Source organism: Pristiophorus japonicus, chromosome 4 (assembly GCF_044704955.1).
Source record: "Pristiophorus japonicus isolate sPriJap1 chromosome 4, sPriJap1.hap1, whole genome shotgun sequence".
Taxonomy (NCBI): domain Eukaryota; kingdom Metazoa; phylum Chordata; class Chondrichthyes; family Pristiophoridae; genus Pristiophorus; species Pristiophorus japonicus.
In genome coordinates, this window is record NC_091980.1 from 314,691,077 (window position 1) to 314,718,328 (window position 27,252).

The window sequence follows — 27,252 nt, forward strand, 5'->3', positions numbered from 1 at the left end:
GTCGCTGAGAGCATGCAGAAACCAAGCGCAGGCAGCGGAAGGAGCGTGCGGCAAACCAGTCCCACCCTCCCTTTCCTTCAACCACTGTCTGTCCCACCTGTGACAGAGACTCTAATTCCTGTATTGGACTGTTCAGTCACCCGAGAACTCACTTTTAGAGTGGAAGCAAGTCCTCCTCGATTTCGAGGGACTGCCCATGATGATGGTGACTGAGCCGCAGGTGACAGTACGTCCGATCCAAGCACCAAGCACAATGCTGCATGCCTTTCAGACATATTTCCCCATTAGAGCTTTACCATCATCTTCATCAACCGTGCTGGTAGCTATCTTTCTCGTATGGTTCAAAGATGATGATTTTATGATACTGGGCAGTATCAATGTTCCCGCTAATTGTTTTTTTAGTGCTGAGCGGCACCTGTACAGGCCATTCAAAATACCGCGGGGTCCCTGGAACGCTCTGCAGCCGTGCAGCTTAAAGAGAACATTGGGCTGAATGATACCGGGGCTAGAAGGGTTAAATTATGAGGACAGGTTGCATAGACTGGGAATTTACTCCCTTGAGTTTAGAAGATTAAGGGGTGATCCAATTGAAATGTTTAAGATGATTAAAGGATTCGATAGGTTAGAGAGAGAGAAACGATTTCCTCTGGTGAGGGAATCCACAGCAAGGGGCACAACCTTAAAATTAGGGGTGATGTCAGGAAGCAGTTCTTCACACAAAGGGTTGTGCAAATCTGGAACTCTCGCCTAAAAGCTGTTGAGGCTTGCGGGGGGCGGGGGGGTCAATTGAAAATTTCAAAACTGAGAGATTGATGGGTTTTTGTTGGATAAGGGTATTGAGGGATACGGAACTAAGGCGGGTAGATGGAGTTAAGATACAGATCACCCGTGATTGCATTGAATGGAGGAACAGGCTCGTGGGACTGAATGGTCAACTTCTGTTCCTATGGCATTAGATCAGGAGTACAATGTGACAGGAAGGGTAGGTTCTTTGTGTCTTTCGGGGCGGTAACATAAGAAATAGGAGCAGGAGTCGGCCATCCGGCCCCTCGAGCCTGCTCCGCCATTTGATAAGATCATGGCTGCTCTGATCTTGGCCTTAACTCCACTTCCCTGCCCTCTCCCCATAACCCTCGACTCCCTTTATGTTGCCTAATACACCATTTGTTGTTGAGGTACAACTCTCTAATACCCTTCATGTTACTGGGCAAGAGTATTCTTGCACAGATGTTACAACACACAATGTATATATCACTCTGTATATATTTATATTTAACTATAGATCTCATGTCTGCTTCCACTTTTCTGTTCTTGTGATTTTTGGTCATGTTTATGTCAACATTGAAACTGATATCTAATGGGAATTTCTAATGTAAACAGCTGCCTGTCACTGTTGGTTGATGCTAGGATGAAAAATGAGGAAACACACTGAGGCCTTCAAGTAATGAAGACATTAACAGTCACAAAGCACGATTCAATTAATACATTTAATGATGTTATGGTGAAATAATTAATTATAGGGATTTTTTATTTTGTTTCAACCTTTATTTCAAACATTAGAAATTTCAGTTACTGAGAAAACACAAAGGAAAATCAAAAATATGATGATGAAAATATTTTTAGAAACCATTTTGAGCAATTTGTAGGGAGAAGCCACCTGGTGGCCAAATAGTTTAGTCACAGGATGATCAGTTTACATTGGTGATGATGGACAGCAGAACTCAAAGTGGAAAAAGTGAACTCGAGATGAAAAGAGTGACAACACAAAGTAAGTTTTGTAGACAGGAAGTGTGCACAGACCTAAGCTTTTTGAATAAGACATAGATTGTGTCAGCTGTGGCTCAGTGAATCGCACTCTCAAAGGTCATGGGTTCAAGTCCCATTCCAGAGATTTGAGCCTATAATCGACTCCCAGTGCAGCACCACTGAGGGAGCGCTGGGCTGTTGAAGGAGCAGTACTGAGGGAATGCTGAACTGTTGGAGGTGATGTCTTTTGAATGAGACGATAACCGAGGCCCTGACTGCGCTCTTAGGTGGACGTAAAAGATTGCACAACACTATTTTGAAGAAGAGGTGAGTTTTCCCCGATGTCCTGAGGCCAATATTTATCCCAAGTCCAATACCTAAAAACAGATTATCTGGTCATTGCTGTTTGTGGGACCTTGCTGTGCACACATCGGCTGCTGCGTTTCTTATACAAGAACATAAGAACATAAAAAATAGGAGTAGGCCATATGACTCCTCGAGCCTGCTCCGCCATTTAATACGATCATGGCTGATATGATCATGGACTCAGCTCCACTTCCCCGTCTGTTCCCCATAACCCCTTATCGTTTAAGAAACTGCTTTATCGGTTCAGGAATATCCCACCTCAAAAGTACTTACTTGGCTATAAAGCACTTTGGGATGTCCTGAGGTCATGAAAGGCACTATATAAATGCAAGTCTTTCTTTTCTTACAGTTAAATAGCAAAACTTAAGGCAATTTAGGAGTCAAAGATTTGGTTGAAGCATCGGAGTTGCTGTGCAGGGCAGGCTAATCACAGCCTGCTCAGTTTCCACAAGCAATTCCCATTGTAAATGTGGTTGAAGAAATTTGTAAAAGGATAAAGCTGACACAAAAGTGTAACAAAAGCATGACAACAGGTGGTAAGGTGTGTGCAGGGCCTGCTAACTGAGGGTAAATATTTCTTATTTCCAGCGAGAATGGTAGCGGTGTGGTTATGTTACTGGACCAGTAATCGAGAAGCTTGGATATGGCAGCTGGGGAATTTAAATTCAGTTCATTAAATAAATCTGGAATAAAAAGCTAGTATCAGTAATGGTGAGCATGAAACTACCGGATTGTTGTAAAAACCCATCTGGTTCACTGATGTCCTTTAGGGAAGGAAATCTGCCGTCCTTACCCGGTCTGGCCGATACGTGACTCCAGACACACAGCAATGTGATTGATTCTTAACTGTCCTTTAAAATGGCCCAGCGTGACACTCCGTTGTATCGAACCGCAGCGGTTCCAGAAGGCAGCTCACCAACACCTTCTCAAGGGCAATTTGGGATGGGCCTTGCCAGCGAGACCCACATTCCAGTAACGAATATTTTTTTTTAAAAAATACCCACCTTCTGCGGTTTTGCCGTTGGTTTGCTCTGTACTGACGCTCTGCTTCTCGTTCCTGGTTTGGGTCCCCAGGAAGGTGCAGGCTGATTTGTTCTTGTGTGTATAGATCGTGAGAAGTTCCTCCAGATCCGTCTCACTGCAAATCATTTTTTAACAATTACTTGCGATTCGTTTAGTACCCGCGTAGCACGGGCAAAAAGCAAAAACTCAGCAGAGTTGGAATCTGAAATAAAAACAGAAAATGCTGCAAAGACCCAGAGGTCAGTCGGCACCAGGACAGAGGGAAAGCCAGTCGTGTCTCTTCACCTCCACACCAACTCTCACCTGAGGTCCACTCGAGGACCTCCCTTCACCCTCTCCCAACTCAGCACCTGACTACTCCACGACCCCTCCTCCCGGCACCAGCACAACGGGCCAAATGGCGGCCTCCTGTGCTGCAGCTTTCGATCATTCGATGTTGCAAACTGCTGCCTTGCTTCAGCCATTGTTCCCCTTCTTTCAAAGCTGCTCAAAGTACTCAGCACCTTACATGGTCCACCCTGGAGTTCATCCCCACTACATCCAGCACACACCCTGCAACAGCCTCTTCCTCTCGAAGGTTCTGGAGGTGTTGTTACCTTCCACCCCCGAAACACCTCTCCACAAGTCTGCACTCGAACATCTTCTGTCTAGCTTCTGTCTAACCCGTAGAAACAAGGAGCTTAAAGGAGCAGAGGATGGTCTCTTCGAGGAGACCGGGAATGGGTGTGGAAATAGGGGAGATGTTACTGGTCCTTTCTCTTCAGAGTGACCGTGACCACAGTGCGGTATCTGTTCTCTTCGACCTCGGTGCGCCTGTCAATGTGGTCTATCCCCCTCCTGCACTGCCCCTCCGTGGGACAACTCCCTCATAGGCCCATTCTTACCTGCCCCAGCAGTCGGATCTCCCACTCCGCCCAGTCACCTTCGATCAGCCTCACGGTTTAATCCTTATCGATATGTTCCCCTTCAGTGATATTATCAGGAAGTCTGGAGTCAGCTTTCATACATATGCCAACAATATCCAACTTTAGCTTACTCCTTCCACTCATAACTCAACTGTCGCTGATGGATGTGGGACCGGGGGCGCGCGTGGGCTCGGGAGAAGGTGGGGGGCGCGCATGGGACCGGGGGGGGGAAGGGGGGGGAGCGCACGTGGGACCAGGGGGGGCGCACGTGGAAAGGCGCGCATGGGACTGGGGCAGGCGCGATCGGGGGGGGGGGGGCGCGCGCGGGGGACTGGGGGAGGCGCGACCGGGGGGGGGCGTGCGCGTGGGACAAGGGGTGGGGGGGCGCGTGGGACCGGGGGAGTTAAAGTTCTGGAAGGGCAAGGCTGATGGGCCAAATAACTGTTTCTTGTCCTTGGCTTGTTCTAAGAATGGTTCAATCTGGCCTCAGAACGCAGGCAAAGACACGACAGACAGAGACATTCACCCCATCAGCTTTAGTCTCAGAATTCCAAGGAATACATTTTATTCTCCAACCTCTTCCAAACTTCTCTCTCCAAAAAGAAACAAAAGAAAGGTCTTGGAGTGGAGTCTCAGCAATGACCTGACGTTGGGCTCAGCACGGTAGCAGTGAATGACATCACCCTCGCACCATGCAGAGGCCACAGGCCGAGCTGCCTGTGAATCAGGAGATACAATCATTTCCAAATCCCCATTATCCGCCTCAGTATAATGCATTTTCCATCCCTCTCACCTGGCCTCACTGACAAATACTTGAAATTCTTCCTGTTGGATGCAGGTCTCCAGCTTCAGATCCATCTGGCTTCTCTTAATCATTCGATCCGTTTCCTGCGTTAAAAATTCAGAAATTGGTATGACATGTTCTCAGCAGCACCACTGCTCCACTTACTTTTGAGGTCAATCCAAAACCCCTTTTCTTTCAACTTATTTTCTCCCCCGCTCACACCATTTCATCCACAGAACATCGTGGGTTAAGTCGCACTCCAGGACTTGAGCAGGTAAACCCAGGCCGACACTCCCAGTACTGAGTGAATGCTGCTCTGTCAGAGGTACCACTATTGAATGGGACGTTTACAAGCGGGCGGGTTAAAGATCCCATTATTTGAAGAAAAGGGGACCTTCTGGGTGACTTGGCCACCATTTCTCGCTCAATGGAGATCTCCAAAAACACACTCACTGGCCATTCACCTCACTGCTGTTTTTGTGACTTTGCTATTGTAGAATGGCTGCTACACTCCGCCACATGACAACTGTAACTGTATTTTAAAGTCAGTTGAGATGTGTCTGAGAGACATGACAAGCTGTTAGATTTATTTAAGTCTTACTTTCCATCATTAACTGCAACTGGGAGAGCAAGAAACTGGCTGGCTTGCTCCCTCAACTCCACAGCTTGCGCAAAGAAAGAATTGCATTTCTATAGCGCCTTTCACGACCACCACACGTCCCAAAACGCTTTACAGCCAATGAAGCACTTTTGGAGTGCAGTCACTGCTGTAATGTGGGAAATGCGGCAGCCAATTTGCGCCCAGCAAGCTCCCACAAACAGAATTGTGATAATGAGCAGATAATCTGTTTTTGTTCTGTTGATAAATATTGGCCAGGACACCGGGAATAACTCCCCTGCTTTGAAATAGTGCCATGGGATCTTTTACAACCAATTGAGAGAGCAGACAGGGCCTTGGTTTAACAAGAAAATAAGAACATAAGAAATAGGAGCAGGAGTAGGCCATTTGGCCCCTTGAGCCTTCTCTGCCATTCAATAAGACCATGGCTGATCTGATCATGGACTCAGCTCCACTTCCCTGCCCGCTCCCCATAACCCTTCACTCCCTTATCGCTCAAAAATCTGTCTATCTCCACCTTAAATATATTCAATGACCCAGCCTCCACAGCTCTCTGGGGCAGAGAATTCCACAGATTTACAACCCTCAGAGAAGAAATTCCTCCTCATCTCAGTTTTAAATGGGCAGGCCCTTATTCTGAAATGATGTCCCCTAGTTCTAGATTCCCCCATGAGGGGAAACACCCTCTCTGAATCTACCTGCATCTATATGTAGCAATAAGATCACCTCTCATTCTTCTGAACTCCAATGACTATAGGCCCAACCTACTCAACCTTTCTTCATGTCAACCCTTTCATGTCAGGAATCAACCTAGTGAACCTTCTCTGAACTGCCTCCAATGCAAGTATATCCCTCCTTAAATAAGGAGACCAAAACTGTACGCAGTACTCCAGGTGTGGCCTCACAATACCCTGTACAGTTATAGCAGGACTTCTCTGCTTTTATACTCTATCCCCCTTGCAATAAAGGCCAACATTCCATTTGCCTTCCTGATTACTTGCTGTACCTGTAAACTAACTTTTTGTGTTTCATGCACAAGGACCCCCAGGTCCCTCTGTACTGCAGCACTTTGTAGTTTTTCTCCGTTTAAGTAATAATTTGGTTTCTCATTTTTCCTGCAAAAGTGGATAACCTCACATTTTCCCACATTATACTACATCTGCCAAATTTTTGCCCACTCACTTGGCCTATCTATATCCCTTTGCAGATTTTTTGTGTCTTCCTCACAACTTGCTTTCCCACCCAGTTCATCAACGTCTCATCCGAAAGACAGCACCTCCAACAGTGCAACAATCCCTCAGCACTGCCCTGGACTGTCAGCCTAAATTTTTGTGCTGCAGTCCCTGGAGTGGGACTTGAACCCACAGCCTTCTGATTCAGAGGCGAGGGTGCTACCCACTGAGCCACAGCGACACTGTGCAGAGAAAGAAACAAAAAAATAATTTAAAATTGAAAGAAAGAGACAAAGACAGAGAAAGAAAGGAGAGAAAGAGAAAAAGCGAAAGAATGAAAAATAGACAGAGAAAAAGAAGCAAAGATAGAGAAAAAAGAAAAAGAGAGAAAGAAAAAAGAAGAAAAATAGCAAGAAAGAAAGAATTAAAGAAAGAAAGAATACAGGAGTGAATCATGTTGTTTGGAGGCTTTTTATGAAGCTTTATTGAGGTTTTATTTTGTAAATATTGAGCTCATCAAGGCAGGAGTACCGTGCCATGGAACGAGTCCCACTTCATTCCGTCAGTCTCACGGGTTAGACGGAGTAAAGCGAGCTTCGTTCTTCCTCAGGAATGTGCCTGAGAAGTGTGTGCCCCACACTGCACCAGTGTGACATGATTCCATTTCCTGCACTAACTGTGGTGTGGCTCTCTGCCTGGGAGTCCCAATTTGAGCTGAATTAAGGGGAGTTATGAATCGTGGCCCACTGAGAAATGTCCACAGAGGTTAGAAAGCACTGGTCAGACCTCACTAGTGTGCTGTGCATAGCTTTGGTCAGAATGCTTGAATAGCGACATACAGTCTAGCACCCCAGGAGGTTCCTGAAGGGACTCCAGGGGGGTGGATTGTAATTACAAAAGAACCTAAGAAATAGGAGCAGGAGTCGGCCATACGGCCCCTCGAGCCTGCTCCGCCATTCAATACGATCATGGCTGATCTGATCATGGACTCAGCTCTACTTCCTTGCCCGCTCCCAATAATCCCTTACCGTTTACGTCTATTTCTGTCCTAAATTTATTCAATGTCCCAGCTTCCACAGCTCTCTGAGGCAGAAAATTCCACAGATTTACAACCCTCTCAGAAGAAATTTCTCCTCATCTCAGTTTTAAATGGGCGGCCCCTTATTCTAAGATGGCGGGACTGATGTATGAGGAGAGACTGGATCGACTGGGCCTGTAATCACTGAAGTTTAAAAGAATGAGAGGGGATCTCATAGAAACATATAGAATTCTGACAGGACTGGACAGGTTAGATGCAGGAAGAGTGTTCCCGATGTTGGGGAAGTCCAGAACCAGGGGTCACAGTCTAAGGATAAGGGGTAAGCTATTTAGGACCGAGATGAGGAGAAACTTCTTCACTCAGCGAGTTGTTAACCTCTGGAATTCTCTGCCGCAGAGAGTTGTTGATGCCAGTTCATTAGATATATTTCAAGGGGGAGTTAGATATGGCCCTGACGGCTAAAGGGATCAAGGAGTATGGAGAGAAAGCAGGAAAGGGGTACTGAGGTGAATGATCAGCCATGATCTTATTGAATGGTGGTGCAGGCTCGAAGTGCCAAATGACCTACTCCTGCACCTATCTGTGTTTCCAAGACCATGCCCTCTAGTTCTAGTCTCCCCCATCAGTGGAAACATCCTCTCTGCATCCACCTTGTCAAGCCCCCTCATAATCTTATACGTTTCAATAAGATCACCTCTCATTCTTCTGAATTCCAGCGAGTAGAAGCCCAAACTACTCAACCTTTCGTCATAAGTCAACCCCCTCATCTCTGGAGTCAACCTTCTCTGAATTGCCTCCAATGCAAGTATATCCTTTCGTAAATATGGAAACCAAAACTGCACGCAGTATTCCAGGTGTGGCCTCACCAATACCCTGTACAACTGTAGCAAGACTGCCCTGCTTTTATATTTCATCCCTTTTGCAATAAAGGCCAAGATTTCATTGGCCTTCCTGATCATTTGCTGTACCTGCATATTAACCTTTTGTGTTTCATGCACAAGTACATAGAAAGATAGAAAATAGGTGCAGGAGTAGGCCATTCGGCCCTTCGAGCCTGCACCGCCATTCAATAAGATCATGACTGATCATTCCCTCAGTACCTCTTTCCTGCTTTCTCCCAATACCCCTTGATCCCTTTAGCCATAAGGGCCATATCTAACTCCCCTTGAATATATCCAATGAATACCCCCAGGTTCCACAGTACTGCAGCACTTTGCAATCTTTCTCCATTTAAATAATAACTTGCTCTATGATTTTTTTCTGCCAAAGTGCATGACCTCACACTTTCCAACATTACGCTCCATCTGCCAAATTTTGTGCCCACTCACTTAGCCTGTCTATGTCCTTTTGCAGATTTTGTGTGTCCTCCTCACACATTGCTTTTCCTCCCACCTTTGTATCGTCAGCAAACTTGGCTACGTTACACTCAGTCCCTTCTTCCAAGTCGTTAATATAGATTGTAAATAGTTGGGGTCCCAGCACTGATCCCTGCGGCACCCCACTAGTTACCAACCAGAGAATGAACCATTTATCCCGACTCTCTGTTCTCTGTTAGTTAGCCAATCCTCTATCCAAGCTAATATATTACCCCCAATCCCGTGAACTTTTATTTGGTGCAGTAACCTTTTATGTGGCACCTTGTCAAATGCCTTCTGGGAAGTCCAAATATACCACATCCACCTATCCATCTGAAGCTGGGCATAATATGCCACAAGCACAGTGTCTGGGGAATTCTACCAGCTGCATTGCTTTTCTGTATTTTTTGCTTACTTGGCACGTTACTTCCAAATTGATGTAAAAATGTTTATTAAATTGACAGCTGACACTGCAAGAACATAGGCACAGGAGGAGGCCATTCAGATCCTTGGGCCTGTTCCGCCATTCAATTAGATCATGTCACCTCAACTCCATTTACCCGACTTAGCTCCATATCTCTCGATATCCTTACCCAACAAAAATCTATCAATCTCTTTTAAAAACCGGCGAGCGGACTGCACTGCGCGGGCCAAGCAGCTGAACGGGAACATTGATTAGGGCAGGTGATCAAAAGCTGGGCCAAAGCAGCATCTTCAAGGAGGAGAGAGGTGTAGAGAGGCAGAGGGGTTTAGTGAGGGAATTCCAGAGCTTGGGACCCAGGCAGCTGAAGGCACGGCCAGCAATGGTGGTGCAATGGAAAGCGGGGGATGCACAAGAGGCCAGTATTGGAGGAGCGCAGAGATCCCGTAGGGTTGCAGGAGGTCACAGAGAAAGGAGGGGCTGGGCGGCGCCAACGTAAATGTGGAACCTGACATGTTTCCGGATTATGTCGTCGAGGGGCAGCAAGTAGATGAGAAATAGGAGGGGCCAAAGATAGATCCTTGGGGGACACCAGAGGTAACTGTGGGAACAGGAAGGGAAGCCCTTGCAGGTGATACAACTGGATAGATCGGAATGGAACCAGGCGAGGGCAGTCCCATCCAGCTGGACCACGTAGGAGAGACCTTGGAGAGTGATGGTGTGGTCAACAATGTCAAAGGCTGGAGAGAGTTGAGAAGGATGAGGAGAGATAGTTTACTACAGTCATAGTCACATAGGATGTCATTTGTGACTTTGATAAGCGCGTTTCAGTGCTGTGACCGGGCGGGAACCTGATTGGAGAGGTTTAAGATAGGGAGTTGCGGGAAAGATGGGCACGGGTTTGGGAGGCGACAGCACGTTCAAGGACTTTGGAGAGGAAAGGGAAGTTGGAGATGGGGCGATAGTTTGCGAGGTCAGTGGGGTCAAGGGTTTGTTCGTCACAGGGTGATGATGGCAGATTTAAAGTGCCGGGGTACGGTACCTGACGAGAGGGAACAGTTTAGCATTTAAAAAGGAACAGAAGACAGAAAAAGAAGATGGAATATACATACACAAACACAAAAGAAAGAGAGTGACTTGTAACGTTCTTAAATGGAAAATAGGAGGTGGTTAAATAGCAAAAGTGACCGTATCCAGAGACAATAGGAGACAGATTCAACAAATCCAAGAAATAAAAGATGTATACCGAACACAGAGAGTGTGTCACCTTCCATACCACGGCTTCCAATGTCTTCCCGATTCCTCAACATAGGATTCTCAGTCTTGAAAGCTTCCATTGACCTCCAGCATCCATAGCCTTTTGTTGGAAAGGGTTCCCGATTTGCATTACCCACTGTGTGAAAGTGTTTCCCGATATAACTCCTGAACAGCCTGGCTCTAATTTTAAGGCTATGCCCAATGTTCTGGACTCTCCCCCCACCACAGGGAATAACTTATACATCTCTACCCTACTGAACTCCTCAAAGATTTTCAAGGCGTTGATTAAATCACCCCTCAAACTTCTATCCGAAAGGCAATGCAAGTCAAGTTGCTGCAACCTGATTGGCCTGGCTGTAACCAGCGCGCCCCTTACCGTACTGTAGCAGCGGATGAAGACCCCCAGCTGCTGTGCCAGGATGTGTCGCCGCTCAGAGACCGGGAGCCGACGGCTGGGCAGCGACATCGTCACCGACTGCTGGAGATTACTGGCAGCTCGCCTCAGGAACCTGATCACCAGCTCCTGTCAGAAAAACACAATTCAGGGCTGTCATTCACATCCAGGCCTCAATCACCCTCCAGGGAACACATTACTCGCCATCTTTAACCACCGCTGAAGGGGCCTCACTGCCAACACTACCTCCCCAAACGCCTCTTGGGTTCCAAACCCTGAATCAGAGTGTGCTGGGATCTGCACCAGATCTTTCCTGCACACATTGTCCCAGAAAAACTTGTGATTTCCCCGTACACCATCAGAAAAAGTCCCACCCAACAAAACAGTTGATATTCCTGAATGAGAATCAATCATAGTAACCAGAGCAGTAGAACGCATAACAGCACTATTAGTTTCAAGATCTCATTCCATCAACAAATATCTACCACCTACTGGATGAATTGTGTCCTTGGATCATTCGAGTCTGTTGTTCATCCAAAACACAGCTCGTTTTCCTGCTGTAAACGCTCTGGGACTTCCTGAGGTCGTGAAAGACGCTACAGATATGCAAGTCTTTCCTTTTTTCCCCTCCACAGCCGTTGTTTATAGCAGCACAAACAGTGGCTCAGGTTTTTAAAAATCGTTCCTGGGATGTGGGTGTCGCTGGCAAGGCCGGCATTTATTGCCCATCCCTAATTGCCCCTTGAGAAGGTGGTGGTGAGCCGCCGCCTTGAACCGCTGCAGTCCGTGTGGTGAAGGTGCTCCCACAGTGCTGTTAGGGAGGGAGTTCCAGGATTGTGACCCAGCGACGATGAAGGAACGGCCGATATATTTCCAAGTCAGGATGGTGTGTGACTGGGAGGGGAACGTGGAGGTGGTGGTGTTCCCATGCGCCTGCTGCCCTTGTCCTTCTAGGGGGTAGAGGTCGCGGGTTTGGGAGGTGCTGCCGAAGAAGCCTTGGCGAGTTGCTGCAGTGCATCTTGTAGATGGTGCACACTGCAGCCAGGGGGCGCCGGTGGTGGAGGGAGTGAATGTTGAAGGTGGTGGATGGGGGGCCAATCAAGCGGCTGCTTTGTCCTGGATGGTGTCGAGCTTCTTGAGTGTTGTTGGAGCTGCACCATCCAGGCAAGTGGGGAGTATTCCATCACCTCCTGACTTGTAGATGGTGGAAAGGCTTTGGGGAGTCAGGAGGTGAGACACTCGCCGCAGAATACCCAGCCTCTGACCTGCTCTTGTAGCCACAGTATTTATGTGGCTGGTCCAGTTAAGTTTCTGGTCAATGCTGACCCCCAGGATGTTGATGGTGGGGGATTCGGTGATGGTAATGCCGTTGAATGTTAAGGGTCGGTGGTTAGACTCTCGCTTGTTGGAGATAGTCATTGTCTGACCTTCCCCCCCACCACCCTGAGGCCTCTGACCCACCCCCCCCACCACCCTGAGGCCTCTGACCCACCCCCCCCCACCACCCCGAGGCCTCTGACCACCCCCCCCCACCACCCCGAGGCCTCTGACCCCCCCCCCCCCACCACCCCGAGGCCTCTGACCCACCCCGCCCACCACCCCGAAGCCTCTGACCCACCCCCCACACCACCCCGAGGCCTCTGACCCCCCCCCCCACCACCCCGAGGCCTCTGACCCACCCCCCCCCCACCACCCCGAGGCCTCTGACCCACCCCCCCCACCACCCCGAGGCCTCTGACCCACCCCCCCCACCACCCTGAGGCCTCTGACCCACCCCCCCCACCACCCTGAGGCCTCTGACCCACCCCCCCCCACCACCCCGAGGCCTCTGACCCCCCTCCCCACCACCCCGAGGCCTCTGACCCCCCCCCCCACCACCCCGAGGCCTCTGACCCACCCCCCCCACCACCCCGAGGCCTCTGACCCACCCCCCCCACCACCCCGAGGCCTCTGACCCACCCCCCCCACCACCCGAGGCCTCTGACCCACCCCGCCCACCACCCCGAGGCCTCTGACCCACCCCCCCCACCACCCCGAGGCCTCTGACCCCCCCCCCCACCACCCCGAGGCCTCTGACCCACCCCCCCCCCCCACCACCCCGAGGCCTCTGACCCACCCCCCCCACCACCCCGAGGCCTCTGACCCCCCCCCCCCCACCACCCCGAGGCCTCTGACCCCCCCCCCCCCCCACCACCCCGAGGCCTCTGACCCCCCCCCCCACCCCGAGGCCTCTGACCTGCCCCCCACCACCCCGAGGCCTCTGACCCCCCCCCCACCCCGAGGCCTCTGACCTGCCCCCCACCACCCCGAGGCCTCTGACCCCCCCCCCCCACCACCCCGAGGCCTCTGACCCCCCCCCCCCACCCCGAGGCCTCTGACCTGCCCCCCACCACCCCGAGGCCTCTGACCCCCCCCCACCACCCCGAGGCCTCTGACCCCCCCCCCACCACACCGAGGCCTCTGACCCCCCCCCCCCACCCCGAGGCCTCTGACCCCCCCCCCCCCCACCCTGAGGCCTCTGACCCCCCCCCCCACCACCCCGAGGCCTCTGACCCCCCCCACCACCACCCCGAGGCCTCTGACCCCCCCCCCCCCACCCCGAGGCCTCTGACCCCCCCCCCCCCACCCCGAGGCCTCTGACCCACCCCCCCCCACCCTGAGGCGTCTGACCGACCCCCACCCACCCCGAGGCCTCTGACCCACCCCCACCACCCCGAGGCCTCTGACCCACCCCCACCCCCCCCCACCCTGAGGCCTCTGACCCACCCCCCCCCACCCTGAGGCCTCTGACCCCCCCCCCACCACCCCGAGGCCTCTGACCCCCCCCCCCACCACCTCGAGGCCTCTGACCCCCCCCCCCCCACCCCGAGGCCTCTGACCCACCCCCACCACCCCGAGGCCTCTGACCCACCCCCACCACCACCCCGAGGCCTCTGACCCCCCCCCCCCCACCACCCCGAGGCCTCTGACACCCCCCCCCCCCCCCCCACCTCCAGCCCCTGAACTCCTCCCCAACGATCTGACCCCGACCATGCTGACGCTCCCTGGCCTTCCGACCGCCCCTGTTCTCCTGGGTTTCCCGACCGCTTTCCCTATCAGCCTCCAAATTAAAACTCTAGCTGGTGTTTACCATTTGTTCGTCTTCCCGGTCAGTATTGCTGGTGGTTTTACTCCGGCCGGGACGCTCCCTCAGCAGGCGGAGCTGCACGCGGTGCAGATAGGCGGAAAAGGCCAAGCGAGCCTGCACTTTGCTGTGGAAACAAATGGAAGGGGTGCATTTCATTAGCAGCAGGAACATCAGCAATGAGGTGAACATTTAACACTTTGAGCACTGTTTTCAGGGTCAATAGAGCCCAGGTAATGCACACATTGCTAGTATGTAGCACCCACCTGAGAGTGCCCCCTTGCTGTAACATCGTGAGGAGGTTAGCCCTTGGTTGCTCGTCACATTGCTCTCCTTTGGTTTGTGTCCACGCATGCCCCTGACCCAGCGCCCGCTGACAGACAACCTGTCGCTCGCGGAGATCTGTGGCTCCCTGCTGACCCTCACTATTGGCTCTCAACCTTTGTGACATCGGTGCCTGAACCACAGCTTGGGCATTGGCAGTGGGTGCAGCAGTTTCTGCTTCCCCCTCTGACGTTTCCTCCTCCCCACACTCCTCCTCGTCCTCACACTCTGCACCACTTGCTGAAGCAACTGGGACTTTCTGTGAGGATCCTGGAATGGGAAAGAAACAGAGATTAAAGCTACAACTGGGACATCAAAGGCAACCAACAGAAAGACATTATTCTGATGTGTAGTGAATTTTATTTCCTATGTACTTTATTTTTCTTCCACATTTGTCCCCTCCTCCCCTGAAGGAGCTGACTCTCACTGGGGTACAGGTCCCCTCCCCTGAAGGTGCTGACTCTCACTGGGGTTCAGGTCCCCTCCCCTGAAGGTGCTGACTCTCACTGGGGTACAGGTCCCCCCCTCCCCTGAAGGTGCTGACTCTCACTGGGGTACAGGTCCCCTCCTCCCCTGAAGGAGCTGACTCTCACTGGGGTACAGGTCCCCTCCCCTGAAGGTGCTGACTCTCACTGGGGTACAGGTCCCCTCCTCCCCTGAAGGTGCTGACTCTCACTGGGGTACAGGTCCCCTCCTCCCCTGAAGGTGCTGACTCTCACTGGGGTTCAGGTCCCCTCCCCTGAAGGTGCTGACTCTCACTGGGGTACAGGTCCCTCCTCCCCTGAAGGAGCTGACTCTCACTGGGGTACAGGTCCCCTCCCCTGAAGGTGCTGACTCTCACTGGGGTTCAGGTCCCCTCCCCTGAAGGTGCTGACTCTCACTGGGGTACAGGTCCCCCCCTCCCCTGAAGGTGCTGACTCTCACTGGGGTACAGGTCCCCTCCCCTGAAGGTGCTGACTCTCACTGGGGTACAGGTCCCCCCCTCCCCTGAAGGTGCTGACTCTCACTGGGGTACAGGTCCCCCCCTCCCCTGAAGTTGCTGACTCTCACTGGGGTACAGGTCCCCTCCCCTGAAGGTGCTGACTCTCACTGGGGTACAGGTCCCCCCCTCCCCTGAAGTTGCTGACTCTCACTGGGGTACAGGTCCCCTCCCCTGAAGGTGCTGACTCTCACTGGGGTACAGGTCCCCTCCCCTGAAGGTGCTGACTCTCACTGGGGTACAGGTCCCCCCCTCCCCTGAAGGTGCTGACTCTCACTGGGGTACAGGTCCCCCTCCCCTGAAGGTGCTGACTCTCACTGGGGTACAGGTCCCCTCCCCTGAAGGTGCTGACTCTCACTGGGGTACAGGTCCCCCCCTCCCCTGAAGTTGCTGACTCTCACTGGGGTACAGGTCCCCTCCTCCCCTGAAGGTGCTGACTCTCACTGGGGTACAGGTCCCCTCCCCTGAAGGTGCTGACTCTCACTGGGGTACAGGTCCCCTCCTCCCCTGAAGGTGCTGACTCTCACTGGGGTACAGGTCCCCTCCCCTGAAGGTGCTGACTCTCACTGGGGTACATGTCCCCTCCCCTGAAGGTGCTGACTCTCACTGGGGTACAGGTCCCCCCCTCCCCTGAAGTTGCTGACTCTCACTGGGGTACAGGTCCCCCCCCTCCCCTGAAGGTGCTGACTCTCACTGGGGTACAGGTCCCCTCCCCTGAAGGTGCTGACTCTCACTGGGGTACAGGTCCCCTCCCCTGAAGGTGCTGACTCTCACTGGGGTACAGGTCCCCCCTCCCCTGAAGGTGCTGACTCTCACTGGGGTACAGGTCCCCCCCTCCCCTGAAGGTGCTGACTCTCACTGGGGTACAGGTCCCCTCCCCTGAAGGTGCTGACTCTCACTGGGTTACAGGTCTCCTCCCCTGAAGGTGCTGACTCTCACTGGGGTACAGGTCCCCCCTCCCCTGAAGGTGTTGACTCTCACTGGGGTACAGGTCCCCTCCCCTGAAGGTGCTGACTCTCACTGGGGTACAGGTCCCCCCTCCCCTGAAGGTGCTGACTCTCACTGGGGTACAGGTCCCCCCTCCCCTGAAGGTGTTGACTCTCACTGGGGTACAGGTCCCCCCCTCCCCTGAAGGTGCTGACTCTCACTGGGGTACAGGTCCCCTCCTCCCCTGAAGGTGCTGACTCTCACTGGGGTACAGGTCCCTCCCCTGAAGGTGCTGACTCTCACTGGGGTACAGGTCCCCCCCTCCCCTGAAGGTGCTGACTCTCACTGGGGTACAGGTCCCCTCCCCTGAAGGTGCTGACTCTCACTGGGTTACAGGTCTCCTCCCCTGAAGGTGCTGACTCTCACTGGGGTACAGGTCCCCCCTCCCCTGAAGGTGCTGACTCTCACTGGGGTACAGGTCCCCTCCCCTGAAGGTGCTGACTCTCACTGGGGTACAGGTCCCCCCCTCCCCTGAAGGTGCTGACTCTCACTGGGGTACAGGTCCCCTCCTCCCCTGAAGGTGCTGACTCTCACTGGGGTACAGGTCCCCTCCTCCCCTGAAGGTGCTGACTCTCTCTGGGGCATGGGTCGCTCCTTCCCTATTTCTACAACCTCTTCCAGCCCTAAAATCCATCGCGAACTTTGTGCTCCTTAAATTCTAGCTGCTTGCTTATCCCAGATTTCCTACCTCCATTATTGGCAGCCATGTCGATGCACTAAGCTCTGGAATTCCCTCACTAAACCTCTCTATCTCCTCCTTTAAGATGCTCTTTAAAACCTACCCCTGTGACCAAGCTATTGGTCCCCTGTCCCAATATCTCCTTATGTGGCTGAGTGTCAATTCTTGTCTGCTAACGCTCCTGTGACAGCCTTGAAATCTTTTATTCCATTCAGGGCTCTGTAAAATGCAAATTGCTGTTGTGATTGTAAATGGCTGCTCTATTTGGTTATTTAGTAGTCACTGCACTTCAAAGCAATTCGCTCAACGTGGAGCGCTGTTGGGACATTTCTGGGAGAGGGATACAAATGAACTGGCGATAACTGACCTGTGCCCTTTCTGGTCGCCGTTTGCAAGCCGGCTTGTTGCTGCCTCCTTCTCCTCGCTTGCAGTGACAGGAGTTTCCTCTCGTATTGCTGGACGTGTTTCCGAACTTCGATGCGCAGCACCTCCAATCTGTAGAGGGCCTGGCTGTTCTGTGTCGCACCGTTGCTAAGAAGGGAGTGAGAAAAACATAACCCAGCAACACTCACATTCAGAAAAGCACTCGAACTATTGATAATAGCGACCGTTTTACTTCCAGGAAGAACTCTGGACTATTTTAATGCAACAAATTAAACTACGAAATACAGTAAATCTGCATTGATCCTCTTCCTGCCTGCAGTAACAGGGAATATCTGTCTCTGGGGCCAGGCAATTTTTCATAGTTCTCAGCTCAGACACGGTGAGGTTAATGTTACAATAACAAAGCTACACCAAGGGCAGAGCCAGCATTATTGCAGCACAACATCACAAACGTATATTACCATTAACCTGGCATTATTGCAATATCAATCCGACATTACAATCACAGCATACTATTACAGGACTGGGAGCTCCAGGTTACTACAATACTATTAGCTCTACATTACAATTGCATTGTTGTGAAATTACAGTACTATCAACCCTACATTCTTCAACGTCCATCACAACACTAGTTATCCAGAAATTATAATACTATTAACCCCATATTATTACAGTACTGTGAACCCTGCATTAATACAGCAAAACTAACTGCGCTATTCAGTACTAATCTAACATTATTATAGGAGCATTAATCTGACATGACTGTTTTATCAACCCTATATTGTTCAAGTACCATCACCTAAAACTATTACAATACTTCAACCCTTTACATCTGACCTGGACGAGTCTGATTGATGGTGTAAGAGTAACTCATCTGTTTCATTTATAACTCATCTTTTATCTGAACTAGGAGTGTTTGATGGGACAGTATAGAGGGAGCTTTACTCTGTATCTAACCCCATGCTGTACCTGTCCTGGGAGTGTGTGATGGGACAGTGTAGAGGGAGCTTTACTCTGTATCTAACCCCATGCTGTACCTGTCCTGGGAGTGTTTGATGGGACAGTGTAGAGGGAGCTTTACTCTGTATCTAACCCCATGCTGTACCTGCCCTGGGAATGTTTGATGGGACAGTGTAGAGGGAGCTTTACTCTGTATCTAACCCGTGCTGTACCTGCCCTGGGAGTGTTTGATGGGACAGTGTAGAGGGAGCTTTACTCTGTATCTAACCCCGTGCTGTACCTGCCCTGGGAGTGTTTGATGCTTGCCGTTTCATTCAGAGACGTTACTAAAGAGAAAATGATTGTTCCAAATCAAAACATAGGTAAATGAGAGTGGGTGGCTGTCATCCGCAAGTTCAGCAAGTTAACCATCGTGATTTGCTAGGTTTGAAGATACTAATCAATTCCTCCCTAACTCACACACGGAGAGGTGCACACTCACCGAGATCTTGCTGAAGTAGCAGGCTTCCTGGTCCTGAAAACAGAAGTGGCGTTACAGCAACTCGGAGAACGACTGAGGGAACAGCTCGAACATCCTTAGCCCAATTAAACTGACACAATGGCTCCCCCGATGGACTCGTGAGGAAATGCATGGCCCCACACAGTGCAGAAACCGGAAGGGCCCAGGCCGATCTCTCAGCCTGTGTTGGGTTCACTGGCATCAGCCGGAGCAGCAGTGAGGGGAAAAACAACTGGCCTCGGTGCCCCTGGGCTAGGGGGAGGACAATTCAGCCAAGGTTCCTGCTCCTGATCATTGTCTACTGACTCCTGAAAAAGTGTGTCATTTGTGGATGTCCACTGAGAGCAGGATAAGGCTCAGCTGTGATGCCTCAACAGTCAAATACTCTGATCTGCATAACTAACCTGACCAGCCACCATGACGTCCGGGTGGTTTCTCCCTGGTCAGGAAGGTATATGCTTACATTTTTGTAAACAGGAGGTGGGTGGGATTGGTGACCCATCCACCTCCACGGAGGTGTGTGGGGGACCTGACCCATCCACCTCCATGGCACGAACCTGGTATTGCAGTACTTCCAGGAACGGTGCAGTGGCTCTAGGCCTTTTGGCTAAGAGCATTGGCGCAGAGTGATCCTTGACTGGTGCAGGGTGACCTCTGGCGTTTGACAAAGAATTGTAACGATTGGAAAACGATTGGACATGAATTTATTTAAAAAAAAAAAAAAAAAAAAATACTCTGCCAGCTATCAGTGAGAATCAGCACCTTCAGGGGAGGGGACCTGTATCCCAGTGAGAATCAGCACCTTCAGGGGAGGGGACCCGTACCCCAGTGAGAGTCAGCACCTTCAGGGGAGGGACCTGTACCCCAGTGAGAGTCAGCACCTTCAGGGGAGGGGGGACCTGTACCCCAGTGAGAGTCAGCACCTTCAGGGGAGGAGGGGACCTGTACCCCAGTGAGAATCAGCACCTTCAGGGGAGGGGACCTGTACCCCAGTGAGAGTCAGCACCTTCAGGGGAGGAGGGGACCTGTACCCCAGTGAGAATCAGCACCTTCAGGGGAGGGGACCTGTACCCCAGTGAGAGTCAGCACCTTCAGGGGAGGGGACCCGTACCCCAGTGAGAGTCAGCACCTTCAGGGGAGGGACCTGTACCCGTGAGAATCAGCACCTTCAGGGGAGGAGACCTGTACCCCAGTGAGAGTCAGCACCTTCAGGGGAGGAGGGGACCTGTACCCCAGTGAGAATCAGCACCTTCAGGGGAGGGGACCTGTACCCCAGTGAGAGTCAGCACCTTCAGGGGAGGGGGGGACCTGTACCCCAGTGAGAATCAGCACCTTCAGGGGAGGGGACCTGTACCCCAGTGAGAGTCAGCACCTTCAGGGGAGGGGACCTGTACCCCAGTGAGAGTCAGCACCTTCAGGGGAGGGGACCTGTACCCCAGTGAGAGTCAGCACCTTCAGGGAAGTGTGAGGTCATGCACTTTGGCAGAAAAAAATCAAAGAGCAAGTTATTATTTAAATGGAGAAAGATTGCAAAGTGCTGCAGTACAGCGGGACCTGGGGGTTACTTGTGCATGAAACACAAAAGGATAGTATGCAGGTACAGCAAGTGATCAGGAAGGGCCAATGGTATCTTGGCCTTTATTGCAAAGGGGATGGAGTATAAAAGCAGAGAAGTCTTGCTACAGTTATACAGGGTATTGGTGAGGCCACACCTGGAATACTGCGTGCCGTTTTGGTTTCCATATTTACGAAAGGATATACTTGCTTTGGAGGCAGTTCAGAGAAGGTTCACTCAGTTGATTTCGGGGTTGAGGGGATGACTTATGAGGAAAGGTTGAGTAGGTTGGGCCTCTACTCATTGGAATTCAGGAGAATGAGAGGTGATCTTATCGAAACGTATAAGATTATGAGGGGGCTCGACAAGGTGGATGCAGAGAGGATGTTTCCACTGATGGGGGAGACTAGAACTAGAGGGCATGGTCTTAGAATAAGGGGCCGCCCATTTAAAACTGAGATGAGGAGAAATTTCTTCAGAGGGTTGTAAATCTGTGGAATTCGCTGCCTCAGAGAGCTGTGGAAGCTGGGACATTGTCTATTTCTGTCTTAAATTTATTCAATTTCTTAAACGATAAGGGAATAAGAGGTTATGGGGAGCGGGCAGGGAAATGGTGTCGAGTCCATGATCAGATCAGCCATGATCTTATCGAATGGTGGAGCAGACTCGAGGACCATATGGCCTACTCCTGCTCCTATTACTTTTGATCTTATGTAAGACGGGACCTGTGCCCCAGTGAGAGGCAGTACACAAATTGTCTGTAATCGGTAAATAACCTCCTTCATTCCAGCTGTACCCTTACCTGCCTATGAAAAGACATGTTGCCAGCACATAGTTCAGGGTGGTTTTATGCTCTAGAAATTTCCTGGAGAATCAAACACAGACAGTGTTAGGAAGGCAGCAAGTACGAAGCCGAAGTATCCATTGCAGAAACAAATGCCTCTCATATCAAATCAATCACAGGCCTGATCGAGAAGGGGCTCCACGGAGTTGAGTAACAGTAAGAAACCGTGCTTTAGGCACTACATGTAAAGGGAAAACTAAAAGATGTAAGTGATTAAACCAGGAGAGTGAATTAAGTAAAACATTGGAGCTGAAGGACAGGTGATGGTGTGTGGCCGAAATAAGCGTTCTTTATACAAACACACGGAGTATAAGGAATACATTGAATGAACTACAGGAGCAAATTCAAATTGGAGGCTGTGACACAGTAGCCTTTACTGAGATATGGCTGTCAGATGGTCAGGACTGGGAAGTAAATATACCAGGTTATAAGGTCCACAGGAGAGAAAGGTAAATGGCAGAGGGTGAGGAGTGGCCTTAGTGATTAAGGATGAAATCACTTCAATGATAAGAGAGGATATAACGAGAGGTAAGTAGACAGTGGAGACTTATGGGTAGAATTAAGAAGCAGAAAAGAATTTAAGACTGTAGTGGGAGTTGTGTATAGTCCTCCTGGTAGCAGCTGTGAAGTGGCAGAATGTATAAATGCAGAGATTAGACAAGCGTGTCACAACGGCAGAGTGGTTTTAATGGGGGATTTTAACTTCCATGTAGATTGGGATAAGCAGACTAGCACCTGTCTGAAAAGTAGTGAATTTCTTGAGTGTGTCCGGGATAGTTCTCGCCAGCAATATGTCCTCGAGGCAACAAGGGGGCAAGGCACATTAGATTTAGGAATGAGTAATGAGCCAGATTTAGTTAACAGCCTCACTGTGCGTGAACATTTATCCAATAGCGATCAGAACATGATCGGGTTCAACCTAGTGTTTGAAAGGGAAAAACACGAAACAGCTACTGAGATTGTAGATTTGGGTAAGACACACTCCAACAGTATGAGACAGAGACTGCCCACAGTAAACTGGGCAAATGTGTTCATGGGTAAAACAGCAGAGAATCAGTGGGAGATGTTCAAAAAAGGAAATAAATGTGATACAGAACCAGTTTATACCTGACGGGCAAGAGCTCGACTCAGCCACGGACAACTAAAGAGATAAAGAGCAGCATAAAACTAAAGGAAACAGCAGACAAAAATGCAAAATTTTGCCAGATTCTGCCAAAAAATACAAAGAACAGAAAAGGGTCACAAAAAAATAAAAGCTACAAAAAAGGGAGTATGAAAAGAAACTTGCAAGGGATATCAAAATCAATACAAATAATTTTTACAAGTATATTTGGAAAAAGAGAGTAATCAGGAGCAATATTGGCCCCTTAAAAACAGAAAGTGATGATATTGTGAATGATAATAAGGAAATGGTGGACATGTTGAATAGTGACTTTGTGTTGGTATTTACAGAAGAAAAACAGGATAGCATGCCAGAAATCCCAAGGAAATTAATCTTGAACCAGGGACAGGGACTCAATAAAATTACGTTAGTAAAATAACAGCAATGAAGAAAATCACAGCAATAAAGAAAATCACAGCAATAAAGAGTGACAAATGCCCAGGGCCAGATGGTATCCACCCCAGGGTTTGTAGGTAAGCACATGGCACACACCCTAACTATAATTTTTCAAAATTCTCCCAATTCAGGACCCATTCCTTTAGATTGGAAAATTGCGCATACCACGCCGATATTTAAGAATGGTGAGAGAAGGAAATCAGGGAATTATAGACCCGTTAGCCTAAAGTCTGTTGTCGGGAATTGCTAGAGTCTACAATTAAGAAAAGGATGACTGAACACCTTGAAAATTTTCAGCTGGACAGACAGAGAGCCAGCCTGGATTTGTGAAAGGTAGCTCATACCTGACAAACTGTTTTGGAGGAGGTGACTAAAGTAGAAGACAGGGGAATGTCTTTGGATATTATTTATATGGACTTCCAGAAGGTATTTGATGAAGTCCCACAAAGAAGACGGAATTGAGGGCAAATTATTAACCTGGTTAGAAAACTGGCTGAGCAGCAGGAGACAGTGAGTAGGGATAAAGGGCAGGTACTCAAACTGGCAGGTGGTGACTAGTGGTGTCCCGCAGAGATCTGTGTTGAGGCCTCAACTATTTGCAGTATTTATTAATTACTTCGATGATGGCATAGACGACACAAAGATAGGCAGCACTGTAGACAGTGTAGGTGAAAGCATAAAATTATAAAGGGATATCGACAGATAAAATGAATGAGCAAAACTGTGGTAAATGGATCTCAGTGTAGGCAAATGTGAGGTCATCCACTTTGGTCCTAAAAAGGACAGACCAGGGTCCTTTCTAAATGGTGAAAAGCGAGAAACAGGGGAGGTCCAAAGAGACTTGTGGGTCAGGTACATCAGTCATCAAAATGTCAGGAACCGGTACAGAAAATAATCAAAAAGGCTAATGGGATGCTGGCCTTTATATCTAGAGGACTAGAATACAAGGGGGTCGAGGTTATGCTGCAGCTGTACAAAGCCCTGGTTAGACCACACCTGGAGCACTGTGAGCCGTTCTGGGTCCCATACCTTAGGGAGGGTATATTGGGCTTGGAGGGAGTGCAGCGTAGGTTTACCAGAATGACACACGGACTCCAGGGGTTAAGTTACGAGGAGAGATTACACAAATTAGGGGTGTACTCCCTTGAATTTATAAAGTTAAAGGGCAATCTGATCGAAGTTTTCAGGATATTAAGGGGAGCAGAGAGGGTAGATAGAGAGAGACTATTCCCGCTGGTTGGGGAGTCTGGTACTAGGGAGCATGGTCTATAAATTAGAGCCAGACCTTTCAGGAATGAAATTAGGAAACACTTCTACACACAGAGGGTGGGAGAAGTTTGGAAGTCTCTTCCGCAAATGACAATTGATGCTGGGTCAGTTGTTCATTTTAAATCTGAGATTGACAGATTTGTGTTAACCAAAGGTATTAAGGGATTATGGGCCAAAGGCAGGTGTGTGCCGTTAGGTCACAGATCAACCGTGATCTCATTGAATGGCAGGACAGGCTCAAGGGGCTCAATGACCTACTCCTATTCCTATATTGTACCTCCATTTTTAACACCTGCTGGGTCCGCTGAGAATTTCATTCTCAGGATGCAGGTGATGCTGACAAGGCCGGCACTTATTGCCCAACTCTGAGGTGGTGGTGTTGGGCCTTCTCTTATAGAAACATAGAAAATAGGTGCAGGAGTAGGCCATTCGGCCCTTCTAGCCTGCACCGCCATTCAATGAGTTCATGGCTGAACATGCAACTTCAGTACCCCATTCCTGCTTTCTCACCATACCCCTTGATTCCCCTAGTAGTAAGGACTTCATCTAACTCCTTTTTGAATATATTTAGTGAATTGGCCTCAACAATTATAGCGATCATTTAGTCAAAGTGATTGGCTCGCTTGGCCACTCCAGACAGTATTAAGAAACCAACCACATAGCATTCACTGCAGTCACGTGCAGACCGGATAGAGGCAGGAGAGGCTTCCTCCCCTGGAGGGCATTAGTGAACTAGGTGGGTTATCAAAACTACAATCCATAGCCATCAACTTACAACATCCATTCTACCGCCAAGGTTCATAGTTACATCGGGCAGCGTGTCAAGAGATGTACGGTTACCCAGACTAGTAACCAGGGACAACAAAACCCGTGCCAACAGATCCACCCAGTTTCATGAATGAACCATCACACGAATCAAGCAAGTACCCTTTGAACTCGTACTTCTGCATCCTCTGATTACGGAGCCCATGCACCTTTTCACCTTTGACCTCAGTGTAACACACTGACAGACGTCCACTGGCATTGCTCGTGGATAGAAAGGTTAAAGTATAAATTTTCAAGCTTGCACGTTTCGCTTTCACAAAATATTTGAGTTGCTTTTCTCGCCTCACCCGTAGAGCTCCCAGGAATCAGCAGTGGGAAATATCCGTACAAATCCACCTTTTCTCTCATCCTCTTCCATTGTGCGGCGCACAACTTTTAGCTGCAGATAAAACAAGTCATCAGGATTAACCAAAGCTGGTGATAAACTGTAAACCCTCACATCCCCTTCATTCACCAAACATCTCTTTGCAAGGAGACTCCAAGTTGGCCAGAGCTAAGTTTTCGGGGATGAGCTAGGCCGACCAAGGTAAGTTATTTACTGTGGTGAAGGGTGCGGACCCCAGGGGCCACGAGGTGTAAGTGAGAGAGTGAAATTGATGGATTTTTGCTCGGGTATTAAGGGTTACGGAACCAAGGCAGGAAATTGGAGTTAAGATATAGATCAACCATGGTCACGATCTAATATTCTAACTGAATGGCGGAACAGGCTTGAGGGGCTGAATGGCCTCCTCCTGTTCCTATGTTCCTAGGAGTAAGAAGGGAGGACTCTTTCATCCAAAGGGGAATCGAGCTGTGGAATAAGTTACCAGAGAAAGTCAGTAAAGCAGAGAATGCAAATAGGATCAGGAGACAATTCAATGTGTTTCTGGAGAGAGATGAGATGAGGGACATGATGAAGGGGGGGGGGGCTGAGGGAAATGGTGAGAAGGTAAATAGGTGAGATTAAGAATTAAGAACTATGGTCTACTCGAGGACGTATAGAAATATAATGAGAAGGTGACGTCTCACCAATTCTTCAACCATGTCTGCCCACTAACTCACCATGTCCCTCAATCCATTTTCTCATTTAAAAATCACATAATGGTCTCAACACTAATGGAAAAGGCTAATTGGACATAATATTTGTTGATTGTTCTTGTGTAAATGTAGCACCCAATTAGCACACAGCATGATTCCCCAAATAGCACTCAGATAAATGTCCAGTTAATCTGTTTTTACTGATGTTGGTTGAGGGTGAAAAAAGGAAAAATCCCCTGCTCTTTGAATAGTGCCTTGGGATCTTTTATGTTTACATGGACTTAGACGGGACCTCGGTTTAGCGTCTCAACTGAAAGACGGCATCTCCAACATTGCAGCACTCACTCAATACTGCGCCTCCGAAGGTGCAGCACTCCCTCAGTACTGCCCCTCAACATTGCGGCGCTCCCTCAGTACGCCCCTCCGACAGTGGGGCGCTCCCTCTGTACTGCCCCTCCGACAGTACAGCGTTCCCTTAGTACTGCCCCTCCGACAGTGCGGCGCTCCCTCAATAATGCCCCTCCGATAGTGCGGCGCTCCCTCAGTACTGCCCCTCCGACAGTGCGGCGCTCCCTTAGTACTGCCCCTCCGACAGTGCAGGGCTCCCTCAGTACTGCGCTCCCTCAGTACTGCCCCTCCGACAGTGCGGCGCTCCCTCAGTACTGCCCCTCCGACAGTGCAGGGCTCCCTCAGTACTGCCCCTCCAACAGTGCAGGGCTCCCTCAGTACTGCACTGGGAGTGTCAGCGTGGATTAAGTGCTGGATTGGGGCACGTGGCCACAGCCTTCTGATGCAGAGGCCGGAGTGCGATCTCAGGGATAAGCAGACACACTGAAGGCTCTCTTTTCTCCATATACTTGCTGCTCGGCAGCGCAGGCCCATAGAGGCTGCATCTAACTCCTAGTCTCTCCTTCAGCCTCTCACCTCCTCCACGCTCAGTCTGACAGTGCTTGATCCCTGTGCCGTGAGCGGTCTCTCCTTGCCTTTTATCTCAGTGTCGTTCGCTGACATTGGCCGCAGCTGGTGCTGTAAGATTTGCAAAGCCATGAAATATTTACCGAGAAGTGATGAGAGCTGAAAAGTTACAAATCAGTGCAGCCGCCCTGGTTACAACTAGTACTCAGTTTGCACAAAATTATTTAAACAAGGGAGAACAGAGCAGCAACG

The 27,252-nt window shown here is 50.1% G+C and overlaps 1 protein-coding gene across 9 annotated transcripts in view; it reads right to left on the reverse strand.

Moving 5' to 3' along the window:
- ttll5 (tubulin tyrosine ligase-like family, member 5) overlaps positions 1–27,252 on the reverse strand; it is a 595,921-nt gene that overhangs the window by 382,147 nt on the left and 186,522 nt on the right. For 7 of the 9 annotated variants that reach the window (XR_011593158.1, XM_070879712.1, XM_070879707.1 and 4 more), the window contains 10 exons: positions 27,010–27,111; positions 25,356–25,447; positions 21,375–21,437; positions 19,000–19,032; positions 17,542–17,705; positions 14,472–14,799; positions 14,212–14,332; positions 11,064–11,210; positions 4,834–4,928; positions 3,117–3,250 (listed from right to left, as the gene is read on the reverse strand). Coding sequence is in view for 8 of the 9 variants with exons in the window: in XM_070879712.1 (XP_070735813.1) it covers positions 3,117–3,250; positions 4,834–4,928; positions 11,064–11,210; positions 14,212–14,332; positions 14,472–14,799; positions 17,542–17,705; positions 19,000–19,032; positions 21,375–21,437; positions 25,356–25,447; positions 27,010–27,111 (1,279 nt within the window). In the remaining variant the exon portion in view is untranslated. The remainder of the gene's footprint in view (positions 1–3,116; positions 3,251–4,833; positions 4,929–11,063; positions 11,211–14,211; positions 14,333–14,471; positions 14,800–17,541; positions 17,706–18,999; positions 19,033–21,374; positions 21,438–25,355; positions 25,448–27,009; positions 27,112–27,252) is intronic. The other 2 variants (XM_070879708.1, XM_070879709.1) reach the window with 2 other exon arrangements.